This window comes from Dendrobates tinctorius, unplaced genomic scaffold, assembly GCF_039654945.1.
Source record: "Dendrobates tinctorius isolate UK_male_01 unplaced genomic scaffold, ASM3965494v1 ptg000174l, whole genome shotgun sequence".
In the NCBI taxonomy this organism is placed as follows: Eukaryota; Metazoa; Chordata; class Amphibia; order Anura; family Dendrobatidae; genus Dendrobates; species Dendrobates tinctorius.
The window spans coordinates 11741816-11763634 of record NW_027361841.1 but is presented as its reverse complement, the minus strand read 5'-3'; the positions used below and the strand labels follow the sequence as shown (position 1 = coordinate 11763634).

Below are 21819 nucleotides of genomic sequence, written 5' to 3'. Positions count from 1 at the left end.
CGCCGACCGAAACCCGACCACAGCGTGAAGTCAGCCATGCGGTCAGCAAAACGAGCACCAAAGTCGGATTTCCCAGAATGCTTGCACGTGACTTTTTTCAGCCACTGAGCAAGGACGTACACTGTGGGCAACGAGATGACATGTGTAGCGTCCAGGGAGAAAGAGAGTTTTCGCACACTTTAAAAAAGCGGTCCGGCATGTAGATGTGTTTCCTGTCCTCCACTCCCTGCCGACTTTGCTTCCCCATTGACTTGCATTGGGTTTCGTGTTTCAGTCGGACCTTCGACTTTCCCCGATAGTTGGCCGATTTCGTTCGACTCGACTTTTGAGAAAGTCGGGTTTCATGAAATCCGACTCGACCCTAAAAAAGGCAAAGTCACTCATCTCTAGTATTAGGGTAATATTTGCTTTTATTCACTGAGGTAAGGGGTATTTGAAAGAGGGTTTTAATCCCCTAAGCATCTTGCCTGGATAATATATTGAATTAACCCTAGCACTCTTTTTGTTGAGAATTCTCTTGCCAACTTTTACCTCATATTAAGAAACTGCTTTTATGCTCCCACTAGCAACACTTTATATGCACATTGCACTTTCTTTTGCATTTTTTGTATATTGTGTACGTTTGGTATAAAATCCAATTTTTGTATACTAGATATTATTCTTATATTCTATACCAGCATAATACATATAGTTTTCTTTATCCATATTGATTTTGGTACATAATATATTTGCTCTAATGGGTTAACTAACTATCTTGGCATTTTGGTCCCTTATTTATTTAATTATTCATTTAATCATTATTTGCTTTACCTATTATTGTGTTTCCCTCTCTCCCTTTTTGGAGGTTTTTTGCCCTGTCTTTTATCCCTCTTTTATATATATTTTTTATTGCTTGCCATTAATAAATGTATATTTCAATACATTACTTTAGTTGGAATCTCTTCTGATCTGGCAGCTATATAACCGCGGTTGACAGTGTTGATATATTGTACATGAAGTGTCTAACGATTTAAAGATTGTTCTGGACCTATAGGAATCACCATATAATTTGTTACCGACTTTCTAACGAGTGCGGCGATACCCTACATGTACTCAAAAAGTTCTGTTTGGACAAATGGCATGGATCGGAGCGGAAGGAGCAATATTTTAATTTTGGAACACAAATTTGTCTGAAAGAGAAGATGGGCACCATGTCGCATTTGCAGGACACCTAGGGTGCCTAAACAGCAATATACCGCACAATTAACCCCATTTTGGAAACTATATCCATAAGGATTTTTTTTATTTCAGGGACATTTGTGGGGATCAATGAACGGGAATGAAAGGATGTAGGTTTTTGGGTAATGTATTGTAAGGCCTATATATTGCTTTGGTGGGGAATTAATTGTAGGACTTCTGGGGTAACAAAAATTAGAAAAAATTCAAAAGGGGTAAAATTGGTGACATCTAATTTTATTCCATGGGTTGCTGAAATAGGGGGAATTTGAGGGGAAAATGCATTGTGGAGATACCACAATGGAAGGGAGACTGCAGAACTTGGTCCTGCCTTTGACGATTCAGCAGTGATGAATGATACCACCACCAGTGGGCTGTGGGAACTCATGGAGGAAAACTGTTCTGCGTCATAAGCAGATTTTGTTTTACTCCCAGAACTTCCGGAGCAAAGCAGGTGGTATGCCTGCTCTGCGGTGAACATTTTGTCGGCCATTATATTATTTAAAAAAAAAATAACCTAATGTAGCACTACTAAAAATAATGTAACAGTAGTAATTTTTTATTATTTTTTTTTAATAAAAAGTAGGAAAAAAAGAAAAATTATAAAAGAAAAAAAAATTATCTGACTGGGGGATGACAATTATTAGGATTTTGATCACTGTGATGGGTCTATCACAGTGATTTAAAGTCAGGAACCAATAGGAATAATTCCTGCTGTTGCAAGGTGCCGATCGTCAGGTCTCGGATCTTGAATAACGGCGATCACGTGATCGTGGAATGAGATAAAACGGCCCTTTCATGTTCTCCAGGGTCTCAGCTACCACCGGTAGCTGAAACCCCATCGATTTTCTGACGCTGGGGGGCACTATTCATTTAGTTCTCAGTGCTGTTAAAAAGCGGTGCTGAGGAATAAAACTGCTTAACTTGTGCCATTAAAAGGTGTATCGGTGGTTAAGGGGTTAAATAAATATCTTATTTTATATATCACCTCTCGGAAAAGTGATACTTAAACTACCTACTGAATTAATATAGTTGGATGGAAAATAAATGATGAGCAGAGGTTAGGGGTCTCTATAAGGTGTAATGTACAAAATGCAGTTATGGTAAAAGACGCTTTTGTCCTGCAGACATTGTCATTTTGTAGACAAGGGTTGAGTGATGACAACAATTCATCTTGTCAGCCATATGAAAACTCACCAGATAAGCTGAGAGTGCCTGCAAGCCAAGAATAGAATCCCAAAGCTGGCAGTTAGATACGGCAGAAATGGATAATCACTTAGTTGTAATTATTAAATATTATTAAAGGTGTTGTCTCAACATCAATAAGGGTTAAAATTGCAAAATGCAAGTAAAAACAAGCCTCAACTGGGCAATTTTAGTCCTCTTAAAAATCCTCTCTATTCTCAAGAACAAAATGATATTTAATCTTAATGATGTTAATGCTCATCATTATATAGGTTACCAGTCATTGCACTGTAAGCACTGATTTACAGGTGGATACCTTGCTGTCACACAGAATCCATGCCAGCTTCAGTGTCCCTGCTCTTCTAGTATGCTGCTGCAATGTCGGAGAGCGTACAGTTCAGACTAACCGCACTGATCTGAACTGTCAAGCCTCGAAGTGCACCGGCAAACAGGAAGCTGGGATGAAGAGTACCGGTGCACTCCCAATGGTGACAAGTGAGAACAACCACTTTAGAACAGCATTTTTAGGAATGAAAATTATGATGCCAGATAAATAGTATAAAACCAGGCCCGGTAAAAGTTTTTAGAATTTCATGTAACTGCCTTTAAATTGGAATAATAAATTGTAGGGTTTAATCACACCAGGCAAAGTCAGTAGCAAACCAGACTAATTATTACTGGGCCTGCATTCTGCCACTTGTACTCAGAATATAAGTTGACATAAAACTGTTTATGTCTTATTGATCATGTCTACAATTTCTTGTTTGTTGAATAAGTCATAAAAAATTCTCAGTTTATGTCCAACCAGTGATGACTATTTCAATAAAATTACTTTGCATAATGCAAACAAGCCACAAAGAGCATCTGTATGTAGCAAACAAGCTGCTGAAAGCAATAAAGGCTGTTGGAAAATGTTAATCAAATCCACCCTCTGCTTTATGTTCTCTGAAAATATAAAATCTAAGTAACTTAAAAAAATAGAATAAACTTGCCACTAAAAAATAGTTAGAAATTATTCATTATTGCTGCTGTTCTATAAATATAAGTCAATATGACCTTGAAAAATGTTTTATTTGTGAAACCATAATGAATATATTGAGTTGGGTTATGTTCACACCACACTTAGAGCCTATGTCAATGGTATACAGTACGATGGAAGGATCTTTTAATGTGTTAAGTATAGCAGTATTATTTACAGTGTATGTACAGTGTAGCATATTATTTATGTATACAGTAAAGCTCCCCTATTTAGTGTGTGGTATAGTGCCACTAACTTTGGTCACTGTCGATCCAAATTATAGCAACTTCACTAACTTTTCCACAAGTGAAGGAAACACTAAGTGAAGCTCAGTACAAACAAAGAAGAAAAGGTCCTTCTTTGTCATATATTCATCTAACATAAAGCTAATAATAGATAATAGAATCTAAAATAAATAATATTTTCTCAGCTGTATTCCATTAGAAGATAATGACTCCTATTGTCCTGTTAGAAGATAGTGTTGGTGTTAAAGAGGACCATTCACAACCTTATAAACTTTACATATTGTAGCAGAAAGTATGGATAAAAATGTTTTTTTTTCTTTCTTTTTCATTTTTTAAAAGGGTTTGAAAAAATACAGGGCATTGAAATTACTGGCACCAATATTCTTCAACTGAGAATATAATTTCTTTCACCTCTGTGGGCGTATACTGTCAACCAACCATTACCCTGTCCAATCATAAATACGCACTGTCAACGGAAGAAAAAGTAGATGCCCACATTTGTAACCGAAATGAAATGCTCAAAGAGAAATAGAGGAGGTCAGAACTGTGCTAGTGTGGTCATGTGAGACTTACTGCCTTACTTGACTGCACTGACAATGTCTCTCTAACTGCACTAACAGTAATGCTTGCCCATAGTAAATATACTGTCCTCAGCTTCTCAGTGATGTTCCTAACTCTGATGCTGCTGTCTGCCTCCTTTCCCAGCCCTTTAATATCAGAAAGTGCTGGGAAGGAGTTAAGATGACACAAGATTGAATGAGACAGATAAAGTCCAATGCGATCATGCTGAAAATGCCTCCCTCCCGACACTTCCTATTATTTAGGCACTGGGAGAGGAGGAAGACAGCAGCAACAGAGTGAGGTGCATTGCGGGAGAAGTTCAGGATGGCAGACATACTAGCCCACACTGGCACAGTTCTGACCTTCTTTGTGGGCATTTAATTTCAGTCAGAACTGTGGGTGTTTACTTTTCCTCCTTATGACTTTTTATGATTGGACAATGTTATAATGGGTTGAAAGTTTCTTTCACAGAGATGAAAGAAATGAAATGCCCAATTGAATAATAAGATAATTGATGCTAGTAATTTTGCTGCCCTGTTTCTCCACAATGAAGTAGAGAAAAAAACAAAACATTTTTATATACATTCCTGTTATTATGTTCAGGAATAAGCAGCTCATAAGATCAAAAATTGTGAAAAGTCCTCTTAAAGGAACTCAGTTGTTTGAATCTCTTGTATACCTGCTGCTCAGTACCAACATCGCCAGTATCCTCTGATCTGATCATCAACTAGAGATTTTTCTGTAACTTTAAAGTGTGTGAATTTATATTCTCAAGCCACAAGTTGTAGGCTCTATACAATAAAGAGTATAAGTAAGCCATGAAGCACACAATGGTGGGCTATGATAAGTCTGCCACATGATATACAGTGGGGAAAAAAAGTATTTAGTCAGTCTGCAATAGTGCAAGTTCCACCACTTAAAAAGATGAGAGGCGTCTGTAATTTACATCATAGGTAGACCTCAACTATGGGAGACAAACTGAGAAAAAAAAATCCAGAAAATCACATTGTCTGCTTTTTTTTCATTTTATTTGCATATTATGGTGGAAAATAAGTATTTGGTCAGAAACAAGCAATCAAGATTTCTGGCTCTCACAGACCTGTAACTTCTTCTTTAAGAGTCTCCTCTTTCCTCCACTCATTACCTGTAGTAATGGAATCTGTTTAAACTTGTTATCAGTATAAAAAGACACCTGTGCACACCCTCAAACAGTCTGACTCCAAACTCCACTATGGTGAAGACCAAAGAGCTGTCAAAGGACACCAGAAACAAAATTGTAGCCCTGCACCAGGCTGGGAAGACTGAATCTGCAATAGCCAACCAGCTTGGAGTGAAGAAATCAACTGTGGGAGCAATAATTAGAAAATGGAAGACATACAAGACCACTGATAATCTCCCTCGATCTGGTGCTCCACGCAAAATCCCACCCCGTGGGGTCAGAATGATCACAAGAACGGTGAGCAAAAATCCCAGAACCACGCGGGGGGACCTAGTGAATGAACTGCAGAGAGCTGGGACCAATGTAACAAGGCCTACCATAAGTAACACACTACGCCACCATGGACTCAGATCCTGCAGTGCCAGACGTGTCCCACTGCTTAAGCCTGTACATGTCCAGGCCCGTCTGTAGTTTGCTAGAGAGCATTTGGATGATCCAGAGGAGTTTTGGGAGAATGTCCTATGGTCTGATGAAACCAAACTGGAACTGTTAGAAACACAACTTGTCGTGTTTGGAGGAAAAAGAATACTGAGTTGCATCCATCAAACACCATACCTACTGTAAAGCATGGTGGTGGAAACATCATGCTTTGGGGCTGTTTCTCTGCAAAGAGGCCAGGACGACTGATCCAGGTACATGAAAGAATGAATGGGGCCATGTATCGTGAGATTTTGAGTGCAAACCTCCTTCCATCAGCAAGGGCATTGAAGATGAAACGTGGCTGGGTCTTTCAACATGACAATGATCCAAAGCACACCGCCAGGGCAACGAAGGAGTGGCTTCGTAAGAAGCATTTCAAGGTCCTGGAGTGGCCTAGCCAGTCTCCAGATCTCAACCCTATAGAAAACCTTTGGAGGGAGTTGAAAGTCCGTGTTGCCAAGCGAAAAGCCAAAAACATCACTGCTCTAGAGGAGATCTGCATGGAGGAATGGGCCAACATACCAACAACAGTGTGTGGCAACCTTGTGAAGACTTACAGAAAACGTTTGACCTCTGTCATTGCCAACAAAGGATATATCACAAAGTATTGAGATGAAATTTTGTTTCTGACCAAATACTTATTTTCCACCATAATATGCAAATAAAATGAAAAAAAAACAGACAATGTGATTTTCTGGATTTTTTTTTCTCAGTTTGTCTCCCATAGTTGAGGTCTACCTATGATGTAAATTACAGACGCCTCTCATCTTTTTAAGTGGTGGAACTTGCACTATTGCTGACTGACTAAATGCTTTTTTTCCCCACTGTATATCCACTCAGATTCTTATGGTCAGTACTGCAGGGTAAGCTTCCTGACACAGACAGAACATGGCCAAGGTCCACAGATGACCAAAGCATTGGCCATTATATATATCGGAGCTATATGCTAAGACCATAATAAAATGAAATATGATTTTCTGATGGCATCCCTTGTAGTTGATTTCTTCTACATCATATAACTATGCCATATTCAGCTAGTCATACCTTCTTGACATTTATGTACAGTATCTTGGTCTCTTGCCCCACATGAATTGGTGCATATGCCATCCTTTGGCTCTTTACTTCTTCTACCAGTGCAGCCATAGCGGAGACAGAGGCTCTGCTCCGTGACATCACCTCTGCTTTCCCCTGTCAATCAAGAGGTAAAGTGTGGAGCCAGCAAGGAGAAGCAAAGAGAACTGAGGACTGCAAATTCAGTGATATAACCACCAAGAGTGAACTTGTGAGCCTAATTTGCATGACTAAATTACAAATTTTGGTGTAATGGGCAACATTGTACTAAAGGATCCAGAGATAGACTTGGACTTGACCATAATATACTTGCAAATGATCAAATTCTGCTCACATTCCCAATTTTTAATAAATAGTTTATCTTTTCATACACTGATAATGTCTATTATTAGACAGAAGTTATTTTAATCTATCCCATTTTGCAACACCAATTAATTGACTACAAGATCTTACACAAAAACTAAGCCCTCAAACATGAACACAGGAGGCTTGGATATGAAATCAGGCTGTGATCTAATTAAATTATTTTAGTAACGCTTGACATGCATTTCAAGCTCTATTATTATTTTTGAAGTGAGCAATGAATGCTACCAAACAAGTAGAAATGTCAGGAGGTAATGAGTCATACTCGATTCCTTCATTCACGCAAATCACAGATTCTACAGCCTTTCTTGCAAGTGAGCATTAAACTATAAAAAAAGAAATCAAAATTTAAAAGCAAGCCATTTAAATAATTTATCCAGATTTTAAGGCTAAATAGAAAAGAGAATAAATAATAGATTTGAGCAAACATGCCCATTTCCTCAATATCGCCTGCCATAAGAGCCGTATAAGAAAAGGAGGATGACTTTTGGGATATTATATCACTATACAAAACAGAACAACATAAACATTACAGCTCATATGAGGAAGCAGAGTCCTAGACTTATTTTCTTCTACACATAAGAGTGACCTAAAATAGAAATCGAGATAAATTATAGCCCTCAAAAATCAATTACAAGTTTTGCATGGACATGTTCTTCATCTCCATATATTGCCGACACTTGCTTAAGTTGGCTGCATTGCAATAATCTATTTCTCATCATTAATTAACTAGGCAATGTTGATAGCTTTAAAATGACAAAAGTATTTAAGGATAAAATAGATAAAGGAAAAGAATAGAAATCTGCAAGACAAGGTATTAGCAAAAGCTATAGATCACTAATGTATTAGCTGCTTACAAGGTATTGTCCAGAACAGGGACTCGGGAAAGTGGCTCGGGGCCACATGTGGCTCACGGGTCCTTGGTGTTCTTCAATTGATCTATTCTTCATAGTTGTTTGCGCCAAATCTAGCAAACAGCTCTGAAGAACAGATTTTCAGATGACTTTTGCAATTAGTCCTGCACAGAAGAGCAGTTCTAGATGTGCATATACTGACCTTGGGGTTGGAAAGATTAACTAAGTATGGTAACCTGGAGACAGGATGACGCAACCTGTCAAAAGTGTGGTGAGAGTGCTTGATGTGAGAAGAAGGGTAAAGTTCGAACTCTGGGATCTTGGTATATAGCCTCAGCGTGATTTCTGTGGAAAAGCTTTGGCCATCATTGTACTGGTTAATGGGGTGTCAATACTGTGAGGGGGTGGGAGCTGGATCTAGCTCTTGACCCCAATGTGGCTCTCAAGGTCAGGAACGTTGAAGACCGCTGGTCTAGAACTATAATATCCCATGTATTAGAGTTTGTCTGCATAAAAGGTACTGTCTAAAACTAAAATACAGTATTCAACAGTACCCTCTCTGCAGATCTAAAAAAAAATCACCAAGTATATCATAAAACAGTTAAATAAAAATAATACCATAGATCAATTTCACTATCCTCCCAATATTTCTTACCTTCAGTGAGTCTGCCTGTCTGCTCAGCACTCCCGCCAGGGAAAATCTTGGCAATGTAAGCTCCAATCTCTCCTTGACTTCCAGGAATCTCTTTCCCACCAACAATTCGCATTCCAAATCCATTTCCTATTGATTAAACAAAGAAACTGAATTTATGCTGAATTCACCATAGCCGGCAAACATAATATATGTCCAATAACAAACAACTTTTAAGTCACCTTGACCCTATCAGTTAGTTCACTTGACTATTCTCATATCTCCCATTGACTTTAGTGGGGAGTGACCGCAAATGCATTGCCACATGTCCTCCCAAAATCATCGCATCTATTTTAAAGTCAACATTCTTGTTGCGTCTTGACGCCATATGATGCAATGGTGATTTTTGGGAAGGCGCTGATCATACCAGTATCGGACAAACCTGGAAGCTTAGACTTAACTCAGCAGAGTCTGGTCCTCTATTGGTGGTAAGACTTTTTTAATTTTAAATTAATCACGTTTAGAAAGATATTTATTTTGCGGGGCACTAGCTTGTCAGCAAAAAAGGATGTTCAATTTGTGATCCTAGGTTCTTCTTAAAGCTTAGAAAAGGGAAAACACTCATATGTAATGACAAAAGATCAAAATTGTCATATGACACAGTTGTCATATGAATTATTATATTGCATGTCTTCATAGTGCTGTGGCTATAATACTAATTGGGCAAACTAATTATTTATGTTGCTGTCACAAAGTAACAGGTGCTGAATATATTCACTAAGGATTATACCTTGGTAGGGAACAGAACATCAAAACACATTTTAAATATTCATATTCCTACAATCACCAGGTGTTTCTTCCTATTTAGACCTGCGTGTAAATGTCAAAGAAATAACTTGTACGTGTTCATTACTGCCGAGAATAAAGGTCAAAACCTAGATTGTACATTATACCAAGATGCTTCCTTAGATAACCCTGCATTAAATAAATTGGTATTATTTAAATCTTTAACAAACTACTACGCAGACTTTATCATTAAATATATCCCTAAAACATATCCAATACTGTACAGTTAAGAAGAATTGCTCCTAATAACGTAAAGGAAATTTCCAGCCTCATATATGTTTTCTTTTAATAGTAGAATATGGCATCAAATAATAGAACCAATTGTGCAATGATATGAATAACGGTTGTTGGTGGTCAGCCTCTGTTGTGGCCAGTTATTGACTGGAGAGGTCACGTATCAAGACAATATTTTATTTTTGGAGATGCGTAAACAAAGACAAGAGACAAGAGGTGAACCAGGGAACAAGTAGTGCCGCAACAGTGTGCGACCTACTTAAAGGGAGACTGTCAGCACGTAAAGGCAGTTCCAACCAAGTACAGGCGCTCGGTGCACCCTTTGCATGGTCAAACATTTAAGTGTACCTTCCCACCTGCTTGTTTTCCTTTCAGCTCCACCCTTTTATGACTCTATAAAGCCAGATCTGTCAATAAAAGAAGAGGGAGTGGCGATAGTGGGAAAACAAGTAGGTAGGAAGGTGCACTTAAGTGTTTGGCCACACCAATGGTGCACTGAGCGCCTGCACTGGTTTTGTGCTGACAGACTCCCTTTAAAAATATTGAAAAAGGTGAGCAGCAAAAATACTGCAAGTTGCATAAAGTTTATAAATATTACACAAGAGATATGATACATTTGTTGCATCTCTCTACACATATTAGGCCGTTTTTTATATTTTTAAGCACAACAGCATAGCTGACATTTGTTTACCACTCTATTTTGACCCTAAAATTTGGCCCATGTTTTTTGAATATGTGACATATTAATTCTAATTGGATCTCTCCAATACTCAAAACATAGGAGATAAGTACAAAGACCACAGCATGTAAAACACATTCTACTGTAGGTGAAATTTGTTAGTGAATAATAACAACCGTCTTATATAGTATAAAGTGGTAATAGTATTCAGAAATAAACCTACACATAGATTTTACCTATTGTCAGAATGATACAGGGAAGTTAATTGCTCTTTCGTAATTTTAGTTTTCCAACTATTAAACCGCCATCAATGACAAAATTACAAGGACTTTACAGACAGTAGTGATGGTACCGTACAGTCTACACAGTGCAAGGTAAGTAGGGCTGTAATTATTTACTACTGTTTTAACTTTTTATTTAAAATGTACCTGATACAGTATGATCCTTTGGATCCCTCAGCAGTTTAATTCTCGTATGAGGAAACGGATAGTGAATAGGCTTTCCATTCATCTATTGTGTAAAAAGTGAAAATAAGAAATGGGAGTATAACAAAGAAAACTGAATAACTGATTGACACAATGCTTTTGTAAGTACATATATGTACCAAGTCACTTGGTGGTGAGATACTATATCACATACAGTACACTGTTGGGGTCAAGTATTTCATCTTGCATGAAGGTTCTCAGGTAACAGTAGTCAGTCAGTTAATATATCATGACTACTTAGAATAATCACTATAAAAGTACTAGAGCAAATCTTAAAAATAAACAGAATTTTTAGAATACTAAACTAATATATGAAAAATTAATAAGCTCAGATTGTTTATTACTCCATTTATCTCGCACTTTAGAGTTCATGTTTACAAAATCCCAGTTAATTTGGAACACAGAGACTTGAATTTAAGGCATGGGATTGACAGGACTATTTCTACAAAAACTAAATATAGGACATAAATACAAAAAATTATTTATTAGACTAAAGTGGACCGAACCAGTCAAATGAGTATGGGTGCTCCTGTCTCTCCCAACAGATGATATTGGGGTAGAGAAGGATCTGGCCTGTTGAGCTTTAGTGGTTAATTCTTTAATTTTCTCCGGAGATTAACCATTACCATATGTGTCTGACACCGAAGCGCTCCAGTGGTTCTGTGTATGTGCCAGTCAAGGGACATGGCTGAGAGCTTAATGATGGATTGGCCAACAGCCATCTAATGTGGCTTGCTTTTAGGGGTCAATTAAGAAGTTTCACTTCCATTTCATCTTTTTTTGCAACCACTATAGTTGCTGTGGATCGATTTGCAAGTTTTATTTCATCAGACATGAAAGTTGTCTGAGGTCAATGGATGGGAGAGGGAGTATAACCAAAACCTGGAGTCAACCGAAAAACTTCTTTTTAAGAGTTTTCTCATTGCAGCTTGACACACAAGTGAATTTGCAACATTCCGGTTAATTAACATAACAAATTCAACAACTCTTTCTCCTGTTGTGCAGCCACAGATCACTGTCGTGGCTGATGAAATGTGACACGCAAAAACTTTGCATCAACTCTATTTACCACCCTAGAATATACTGTGCTAATTCTTGCAAAAATGGCTTGTAGATAATAACTTGTAGGATCTTTTAGAAGCTGTGACTACAGTTTTATGAGGTGTCAATATATTGGGGCATCTAAAATCTTGGCCAATAGCTCTATGCTAGTATGGAGAACATTCAGAGTGTAAATGAGCAGCTGTCAGCTTTTCCAACATCTTACTTGTTCCTGTGGATGAGCTGGTCGGGTGTGTGATAATTTATCGGGTAGTTTTCTCTCAATTCCATGTCCATTTTCCAGTCGGGATTCTCTAGGCTTGTCAAACCAATCTGTTTCTTCACGCCGAAGATGATAGGCTTTGGAAATCAATGTAATATTAATTTTTCTCTTTCAAGCATTTTAGGGAAATGGGAGAAGAAAAAGACTACTGTGAGGCAGTCATGCAAAGGCCAACCATGCAGCTTAGGTCAAGAACAGAAGTACACATAAAGGCAAGCAGATCGGCAGCTAAATGTTCAATCGCAAAGCAAAAATAAGTTAGTTCACTGAATTTTGATAAACTAATTGCCATGCCATTAGTGTAATGGAACTGAACATTTCCTAATCATTTTTATTGGGTGCAGTGATAGGTGACCTCATGTAGACAGTAATTTGTGAAGATTGAAATGAACTAAACATGAAGTAGATATGACGTTCCCAAAAATATTGTCACCTGGCACATAAACATCAATAAAAGAAAAAATACCACTGTTTTCATATCTCAGGGAAGAATGCTATGGTAGAGGGTTTTCTAATCAGCTAATATAAATAAAAATCTTGTACAGTTATATTAGTCCATTTTAAATTAAATATTTTATTTACTAGATAACTAGTTCATATCAATTGAAGACATAAAATGTATAATAAAAAACCTTTCTGATATATTTATTAGAAATTACTGAAAATGAGGAATTGATTATTCCAAAGCATTAACATTCAACTAATACATTTGAGAGAAAATCAATGTTTCCATATTAAATGTGTCTATCTACTTACACTAGAATATGTTTTATCACCATACTCTCTACTGACTACCTGTCATGGGTTTCCTGCAACAGAGAGGAGCCAGAATACTGCAGCGCATGATTTCTCCTACTCCAGCACTGATTAGATGCACTTCACCTTCTTATTAAATGTTGTAAATCTATATTGGCAGTGCAGGGGTTTTTCTGCTCTGTTGAGCGCTCCTGGACCATTTAGGCTCTCAACTGTGCACTGTTAGCCACTCCCATCTCCTATATAAACTAGGCCCTGGCAAGCACTCATTGTCAGAGTAGCTTATGCTGCATGGCTGGAGGTTGTTAGAGGTTATTATTGGAGAAAAGCATGTGATGGATTTATCTGTGAATGTTGCTAGGTTTTGAGTGAGTGATAATTCCCTTTCTTATCCTACTTTGGTTTAACCCCCATCCTCCACTCCCTGGAGCATTCCTCGGTTATATGTGTGAGGATATTTGAATGTTTGGTATTTTTTGTTACCCCTGTTTGTACTACCTTGTTAGTCTGGTGGGTGTTCTACAGTACACTTCTACTCCCCTCTTCCCTGGGTGGGGAAGGGTACAGACTGAGGGTGGATTTAGGAGCTAAGGCAAAGTACGTGGCTCTGGCATCTCCACTATCAGAAGTAATCCAGGGAGCAGCATGAGCTAGGGCACCCACAAGCATTAGGGACAGGGAAGGAGTCCCTGGTTCTGGGACACACGACAACATAGTCATGACATTGCCTATATATAAATTATATTACATGGTTTAAAAGAAAAACAAAAAAAGAAGCAAATACTTCCTATAACCTGAAACTTGAAGGAGCAGCAGGTCTAATTGAGTTACACTGAAGATATAAAGTGCCTTGAAAAAGTTTTCATACCCAGTGATGTTTTCCACATTACACCCACAAACTTAAATGTAGTGTATTGGGATTTTATGTCATACCCCAACACAAACTAGCAAATGTTTCTGAAGTGTAAGGTAAATAATACATGGTTTTCTAAATATTTTAAACATATAAATCTGAAAATTGTGATTTGGGTTTGTGTTCAGCCCCAAGTCAATAATTTGCGTGACCACTTTTTGTCGCAATTACTGCTGCAAGACTTTTGGGTACGTTTCTACCAGCTTTGCACATCTAGAGGCTAACATTTTGGTTCATTCATTTTTGTAAACTAGCTCTAGCTCAGTGAAATTGCATAGGAAGTCTGGAAACAGCAATTTTTAAGTTTTGTCAAAAAACTCTCAATAAGATTTAGGTCTGGACTTTGACTGGGTTATTAAAACAAATGAATATGCTTTGATCTAAACCATTTCATTGTAGCTCTGACAGTATGTTTAGGGTTGTTGTCCTGCTGGAAAGTGAACCTATGCCCCAGGCTGAAGTCTTTTGCAGCCTCTAAGATATATTTCTCCAGGCTTGTCCTATATTAATTTATATCCATCTTCCCATCAACTCTGACCAGCTTCCCTGTCCCTGCTAAAATAAGAATCACCACAGCATGATGTTGCTGACACCATGTTTGACAGCGAGAATGGTGTTTTCAGGGTGATGTGCAGAATTATATTATTTAAGAGTATCAGACTACAGGGGCTGAATACAAATGTAAATCATAATTTTCAGATTTTTATTTTTTTAAAATATTTAGAAAACCATGTATCATTTCCTTTACACTTCACAAATACTTGTTCTTTTATGTTGATATATCATATAAAATCCCAACAAAATACATTTAAGATAATGGGTGTGACATGAAAAATGTCGAAAAGTTCACATGGTATGAATATTTTTTCAAGGCACTGTATTAATCAGCAATGTCGTGCAACTCTCTAGAATAAAAACTGCATGTTGCATATGTTTCAGTCTTTTAGTCACTTCCATGATTCATTATATATTTTTTTTAATCTATGTTCATCACTTTGTGTGATTCATTTCCTGGAGTCCTTTTCTTTCTCAATCTACACTCATAGTTAACTCTTTGTGACACTAAATGCCTAACTGCAGAAAAGAATCAACCCTTAGTTTATCTTGTATATTTATGGCACAAATGTGTACAAGATTGGTTTAAGCATGTGCTGCTGTCAGTGGAGAGGTGGTCAAAATTAACATTTATTTGTATTGGAGTTCTGACATGGTATAATAGTGGTTGTATTCCCAACAAGACCCAACCAATAGAGCTCGATTTATCAAAGCTTTTATACCAGAATTCTGGTGTAAAAAGCTTACAAAATTTTGGCACAACATGAAGCTGCAGAAAAATGTTCCAAACTTTGGCATTCTTACTATTTTTGCCAAGCTCCAAGAAAGTGGTAAATCAGGGGTGTGGCAACCCCCGCTTATCAAATTCATGACAAGTAGTGGCATTCTTCATGCACAAATCTTTCTCCAGTCCATGACTGGAATAAGACTTGTGGTGAAATGAAAGTAGAGGAGCACACCCCTATTGAGATGCGCCGGACTCATTAAGCTGCATAGTACCCATAGTACTGTAATGTGGCATTAGCTTGAAAACCGATAGAATGAATAATATAACAGTATATCTGTTACAATAGGATATGCTACTCTACTACTGTCGTTTGGACAATTTTTTTATCCATATTGGACTGACAGTGGAAAATTCTGGTAGTAATGCAGAACACCAAGCAGCACAGCATCTATCATGTTGGCATCTGCTATTTCTGTACATGGTGAAGTGTGCAGATGATTTCTAATAATCAATGTTTTATTTAGTATATATAGTATCTATCCTTCATGACACACAGTATGAAGTCACGCGATTCACACTGTAAAAACTACTAAACCTTTACACTATATACTGAATTTTATAATGATGGGTATGCGTTTAATATAATAAACAGTTATACTGAAAAGCACCCTTTTAAAAATGATATTTTGTAAGTTTGCCATGCAATAAAATAAGAATATGCTCAATATTATGGTTTATGCTTTTAATATACTTTAAAAAAAGGATAAAATACAGATTTCCTTTTTTTGTGTGTTTCAAAGCTTCAAACAAAAGTTTTGGTAAGATAAAGAAAGTACTATCTCACGACTCTATACATTAAAATCTAAGTACTGTAACTATTTTAGAGACCATATCCTAAATTGAAATGCCAGTACCACAAAGTTAATTTGGACATTTTAAGAGTTAGTTAATGATTAAAATGCCTTACCACGAATGGACCAGTATTTCATGTTTTTCACACAGCAAAATGTACATTGAAAATACAGACCTTTTGGTGGATATCACTTTGAAGTGCAAACCACTACGAACAAATGAGGTGAAATACAATCTAATGATGTACGTTATGGGACTTTTGTTGCATCATTCATTTCATTTGCATTGTCATACACTTTAGTTTTGTCCTCTATAAGATACGGAATTTTAATCTGCCTTATCAAATGTACATATTTTGCAAATGCATACAAATTTAAATAGGGGCTTTATTATATTTATATTTTAATTTATGATCAACATTCCTGTAGGGAATTTGACAATTATTACAAATAAACCAATAACATTTTATATATATTTTTTTTTATATCACTACTGTATTAGGTTACGTCAGTAACAATGTTCATTCCTTATAAAGGTAAAAAAAGTATTTTACTTCATAATTCTATCTTAAATAATTAACTCAAAGCTATCATTAGTGGAGTTTCCCTTTATAAATATAAACAATATTTCAATAGTCAGTATAATCCAGTAAGTTCTTATTAAAGAACAAAACCAACATGCAATACAAAGACATACAGTACACAAACTCTACGAGACTGGCAACAGACGACTCCTACCATCATTAAAGGAATTTTCTGTAGGTTACCCAAAACAAACAGAAAAAACATTCATTTACCAACAGACATCTCACATCACATTTTTAGCTGCATTGTTAGAGACGTTAATGGTAGGAATCCAGAGATCTTATAACAGGGCAAACAGACCTCTGAGAGAGACAAAAGCAGTAAAAGGGGAATACACAGAGGCTGAAAAGATTTCTGCAATAAGCTACATTATATATATATATATATATATATATACATATATATATACTGAGATATACAGTATATATTATATATATATATATATACTTCTCATTGTTCTCATTGTAGAAAGACAACTTTGTCTTTTTCAGACCTGTGCAATGAGTAGTACTTTTCATGGTAAATGTAGTTAAATGTGCTTCTCGTTGCATGGGTCTGAATAAAACAAAAGTTGTGACTCTACAATGAGAAGTACAGTTGCACTTAAAGCTATGTACGCCTGATTGCAAATTATGTTTATTAGCAAAAATGTCCAAAACTTTTCTACTGTTTGCAATAAACCAATCAAACAAGAACAATTTAAATGCCTCAACACAACTACGACCCCAATTACCAAACAGTTGGGACACTGTGCAAAATGTAAAGAAAAAAGGAATGTAATGATTTTAAAACCTATTACAGCGATATTTTATTCACAACAGGACATAGAACACATTACAAGGTGAAAGTTAGACATTTTTCCATTTCATTTGAAGAAATTTACTCTTATATCTTACAAATGTTGAGACAGTGTTAACGAATGGCTGGTACTAATGAAAAACAATTCACAGAAAGGGACCCCAATGAACTATATCAAAAGTTACTTGTATTAATAAATCTAAAATTACTAAGTGGAGCACAACAACCCATAACATCACCAAATATAAAAAGATACTAGATTGAAAAGGCCAAGGGAATTGCCTGGCCCTACTCTAGTGCTAAATGCGCCCTACCTACCAGCCGAGGTTGGAACCCTATTTCTGCACCATTGGCGCCCCCGCTCACTGTCAGCTATCCCTTCTAACCCTTGAAAACCATGTATGGAGGGGATGAAAAACTGATGACAAAAAAAGTGTATTCAATGATAAAGATACAACTAGAATCATCAATCAAAAACAGGGAGAGGGATGACACAGGGGTAAAATATCTTGCACACAGGGGGTTAATGGCCAAGTTATCCCTGTCCTGACCCTGTCTGTCAGCGAAGGTTGGCACCCAATTTGATCAAATGATAGATTGGGGCCCCCACTCCTCAACAGCTATCCCAAAGAATGGCCCTGGAAGGATAGTTATAATAAACTTCTATAACATGTAAGGTACTAGAATGCTTAGATGTAACATCATTGGCACATATGGACCTTGGATTCGGATTAAGTATAGGACGTTATCACTAGAGCTCATCAGTGGAAAGCATGTGGTTCATGATACTATACAGATGAAATATATTTAACAAATATCCAAACATGCTGTTTATGATACACTGGAGAAAACCCCCCAAGTTTATCCCCGCACAGCTCCCCCAAATCATGTCTCCATTATTGGAGCCAATGCAAACATAACAAATTCAATGAAGAGCTCCTCTCATAATAATGCATCCACAAAGCCCACAGAGCATGTATATAAAGGAATAAACTCAACGTGTTTTCCCTCTTGCATGAGGTTCATCAGGAGTACATATGCATGTTAGAAAAGACTACTTAGCTTGTTATGATGATATGCACCACATCCAGAGGGGATCCACCCTACGTGCTGAAGACTCTATTGCTATTTATATATCACAAGTTATTTTTTAATATAGTTCATTGGGGTCCCTTTCTGTCAATTTGTTGTATTTTGTACTCCAAAGTTAATATCTTCTTGTACTGCGAATAACTACTGAAAAACAGCTGTAGGGCCAATTTTCAGCTAAGGTACATGACTGTGTATAAAATGAGCACATTAGAGAGGCAGAGTTTCTCAAAAGCAAAGATGGTCAAAGGTTCACTAATCTCTGAACTGTGTCTAAAAATTGAGGAACAATTTTTGAAAAATGTTCCTCAACGTAAAATTTAAAAGAATTTCAATATCCCACCATCTACAGTACATATCATCAAAAGATTCAGAGATTCAGACAAGACCAAACAATGCTTGTCATCAACTTCTAGAAATCATGGTCTGTGAACACAGTTTGCCGTATAGAAGAAGCCATATATCAACACAATACAGATACACTGCTGTCTTCCATAAGCCAAATCAAATTTAAAAATGGAATGAGGCAAAATGGAAACCTGTCCTGCGGTCAGATGGATTAAAATTTGGAATTCATTATGGAAACCACAGACTCCGAGTTCTGCGGACTCAAAAAGAGAGACTATCCAGCTTATTACCAGTGCACAATTCTAAAGCCTGTATCTTTGACAGTATGGAGTTGTATTAGTCTTTATAGTATTGATATCTTACACATCATGAAAGCACAATCAATGCTGAGCATTATATAGAGAACAACATATGTTCCCATCCAGACCACGTCTATTTCAGGGAAGTCATTGCATATTCCAACAAGACAATGCTAAACCACTGCATCCATCACAACATGATCAACTGAAATCCTAATCAAACAAAATGGGACAAAATTTCTCTCCTAAAAATCCAACACTCCTCACTTTCCAGGTGTTTAAAAAGAATAAGTGACGTAGCACAATGGTAGACATTGACCTGTCAACTGTTTTTAGATTTATTGTTGCCATCGATTTCTCCATAAGTCATTTTTTAATGAAATTGGAAAATGTGTAACTTTCCACTTCTGATCTGTGTTCTATGTTCCACTGTGAATAAAATACGGCAAGCAGAGATTTCCACATTATTGTATTCTTGCTTACTTCACAGTTATAAAATTTAATTTTTTGGGAGGGAGTTGGGGTTGTAGTGGCAATTTTACTGATTACTGCAGTCTCAAAATGCAGTGTTTTCATGACACATACATTCAGTGTTTAGTTGAGCAGCCTTTGTTTTTTTTATCTACTGCAAAAGTGATGAATAGCCAGGACCAAGTTTTTGCTGGTGTTCCTGAGAAATCTTATTTATTCTTAATGGGCAATGCCCTCTTAGTTCACAAATATTCTAAGGTTTGCTTGCACCAACTATCTCCTTGAAATCCCATCAAAGATTTTCTATGGGATTCAAGTCGCGTGACTGATGGCCTGTAAATTCTCTTTCTGGATGTCCTCTGAAACTAAGCTTTGGTGGATCTTGAGGCATGCCAGGGATGATTGTCATTTGGACAGTCCAACTGTACTCAATCTTCAACTCCCTCAAAGAAAGCTTGATATTTTCTCCTAGGATTTCCTGATGCTTGATTGAATCCAATTTGAACTCCACGTACTGTAGGTTTTCAGTGCTAGAGGAAGCAAAGAAGCTGCATAGCATCACCGAGCCTCCACTATGCTTCACTGTAAGCATGGTGTTCTTGTCAATGTATACTTATTTTTCTTCCTGAGAACATAAAGTTGACCTACGGTCTTATAAATTTCACTTTTACTTCATTGCACCAAAGAATAAAATGCCAAAACAAACCCCTGTGGCTTTATTATATGTATTTGTGCATATTAGAGATTACTTTTGTTGTGCTTTTGCGTAAGCATAAATGCGCATTTTAGGCATGGGGACCTTCACAATTTATTATACGTCTTACTGTTCAAACTGAAACCTCTGTGCCTGCTGCCATCAAATGTTGCTGCTGATGTTTTGCAGTCACTCAATGGTTTTCACTACCTCCCTCCTCAAGATGCTGATGACAGCTGGTGACATCTTCCCTTTTTCTGCCAGGCTGTGTAGCTACTTTTCCTTTAAGTTGAACTTGACAACTATGCTTTGAATTGTATCTCTATGAAAATGTCTTGTCTTTGCTATCTTTTTGGGTTCTTTAGATTGCTTTCATACAGTTTATGAGATCTATGACACTATTAATTTGTTTCAGGAAACCTGTGATTAGTCCAGACATTATGGTCTGTAGATGGAAGCCATCCTTTCTTTGTTTATGCAGGGCAATTATCTCCACTTATAACTTTTTCGACCACTCACTTGAGACCACACTTGTTCTTGTTTCATTGGTTTATTGCAAACAGCAACAGCTTTCAAATGTTGACATTAAACCCAATTTGCAATGGGGGTTGAAAATTTTGGATTGCAACTGCATATAAGGGCTCATTCAGATGGGCATATTGTATCCTTATTCAACATATTGTGTTCTAAAGGAGAAACACATACCTTCATGGATCTAAATAATCAAAATTGTAGTACCATATATTCATATGCTTCAAGGTGCATTTGGTACAACTGTGTGGGCCCCACTAACATCTGGCATACTTACAGGTATAGATGGGTACAAAATGCCCTTCTGTATAAGTTCTTGACCTTGAATCTAGAAACATGAATTGTATACGGTACATTTTCTAAGCCAAAGGGTTTAGCTACAACACAATTTATATGCTAAATAAAAAAATATATGAAAAGTTTATTTTGAAAATTGTTCTTAGATTTTCATAACACATATTTTCTCCATGGAAAAGCAAACATTCTAAACACTGTAGGCTAAATATCTTTTTGGGATTATATAACAATAGCCTTATAGGATATTTAACCCAAAGTGGTCAATACAGGTGCTATAAAAACACATTTTGGTTCAAATGAATGATTATTTTTGAGTTTTTTTTTGTATTTTCCACTAAACCTCAAACATGGAAACATTTGTAGCTACGTTTTTTAATATTTTATAAATATGTTTTTATATTTTTGCTTTGTAAATACAGTATGTTCTTTATAGTAATTACACATCAGAGAGCAGCATAATGTAAGAAAAGAGATCATGATTCCAATGATGCATCACTTAGTTTACTTGGTGCAGCAATTGTGATACAATCAGAGCCTTATACATAGCAGAGCTCC

General features: G+C 36.8%; 1 protein-coding gene across 9 annotated transcripts in view; it reads right to left on the bottom strand.

Moving 5' to 3' along the window:
- Positions 1–21819, bottom strand: part of PCLO (piccolo presynaptic cytomatrix protein) — a 599138-nt gene that overhangs the window by 114322 nt on the left and 462997 nt on the right. For 7 of the 9 annotated variants that reach the window (XM_073551315.1, XM_073551309.1, XM_073551313.1 and 4 more), the window contains 4 exons: positions 16891–16908; positions 12294–12427; positions 10970–11051; positions 8807–8932 (listed from right to left, as the gene is read on the bottom strand). In XM_073551315.1, the coding sequence (XP_073407416.1) occupies positions 8807–8932; positions 10970–11051; positions 12294–12427; positions 16891–16908 (360 nt within the window). The remainder of the gene's footprint in view (positions 1–8806; positions 8933–10969; positions 11052–12293; positions 12428–16890; positions 16909–21819) is intronic. The other 2 variants (XM_073551311.1, XM_073551317.1) reach the window with 1 other exon arrangement.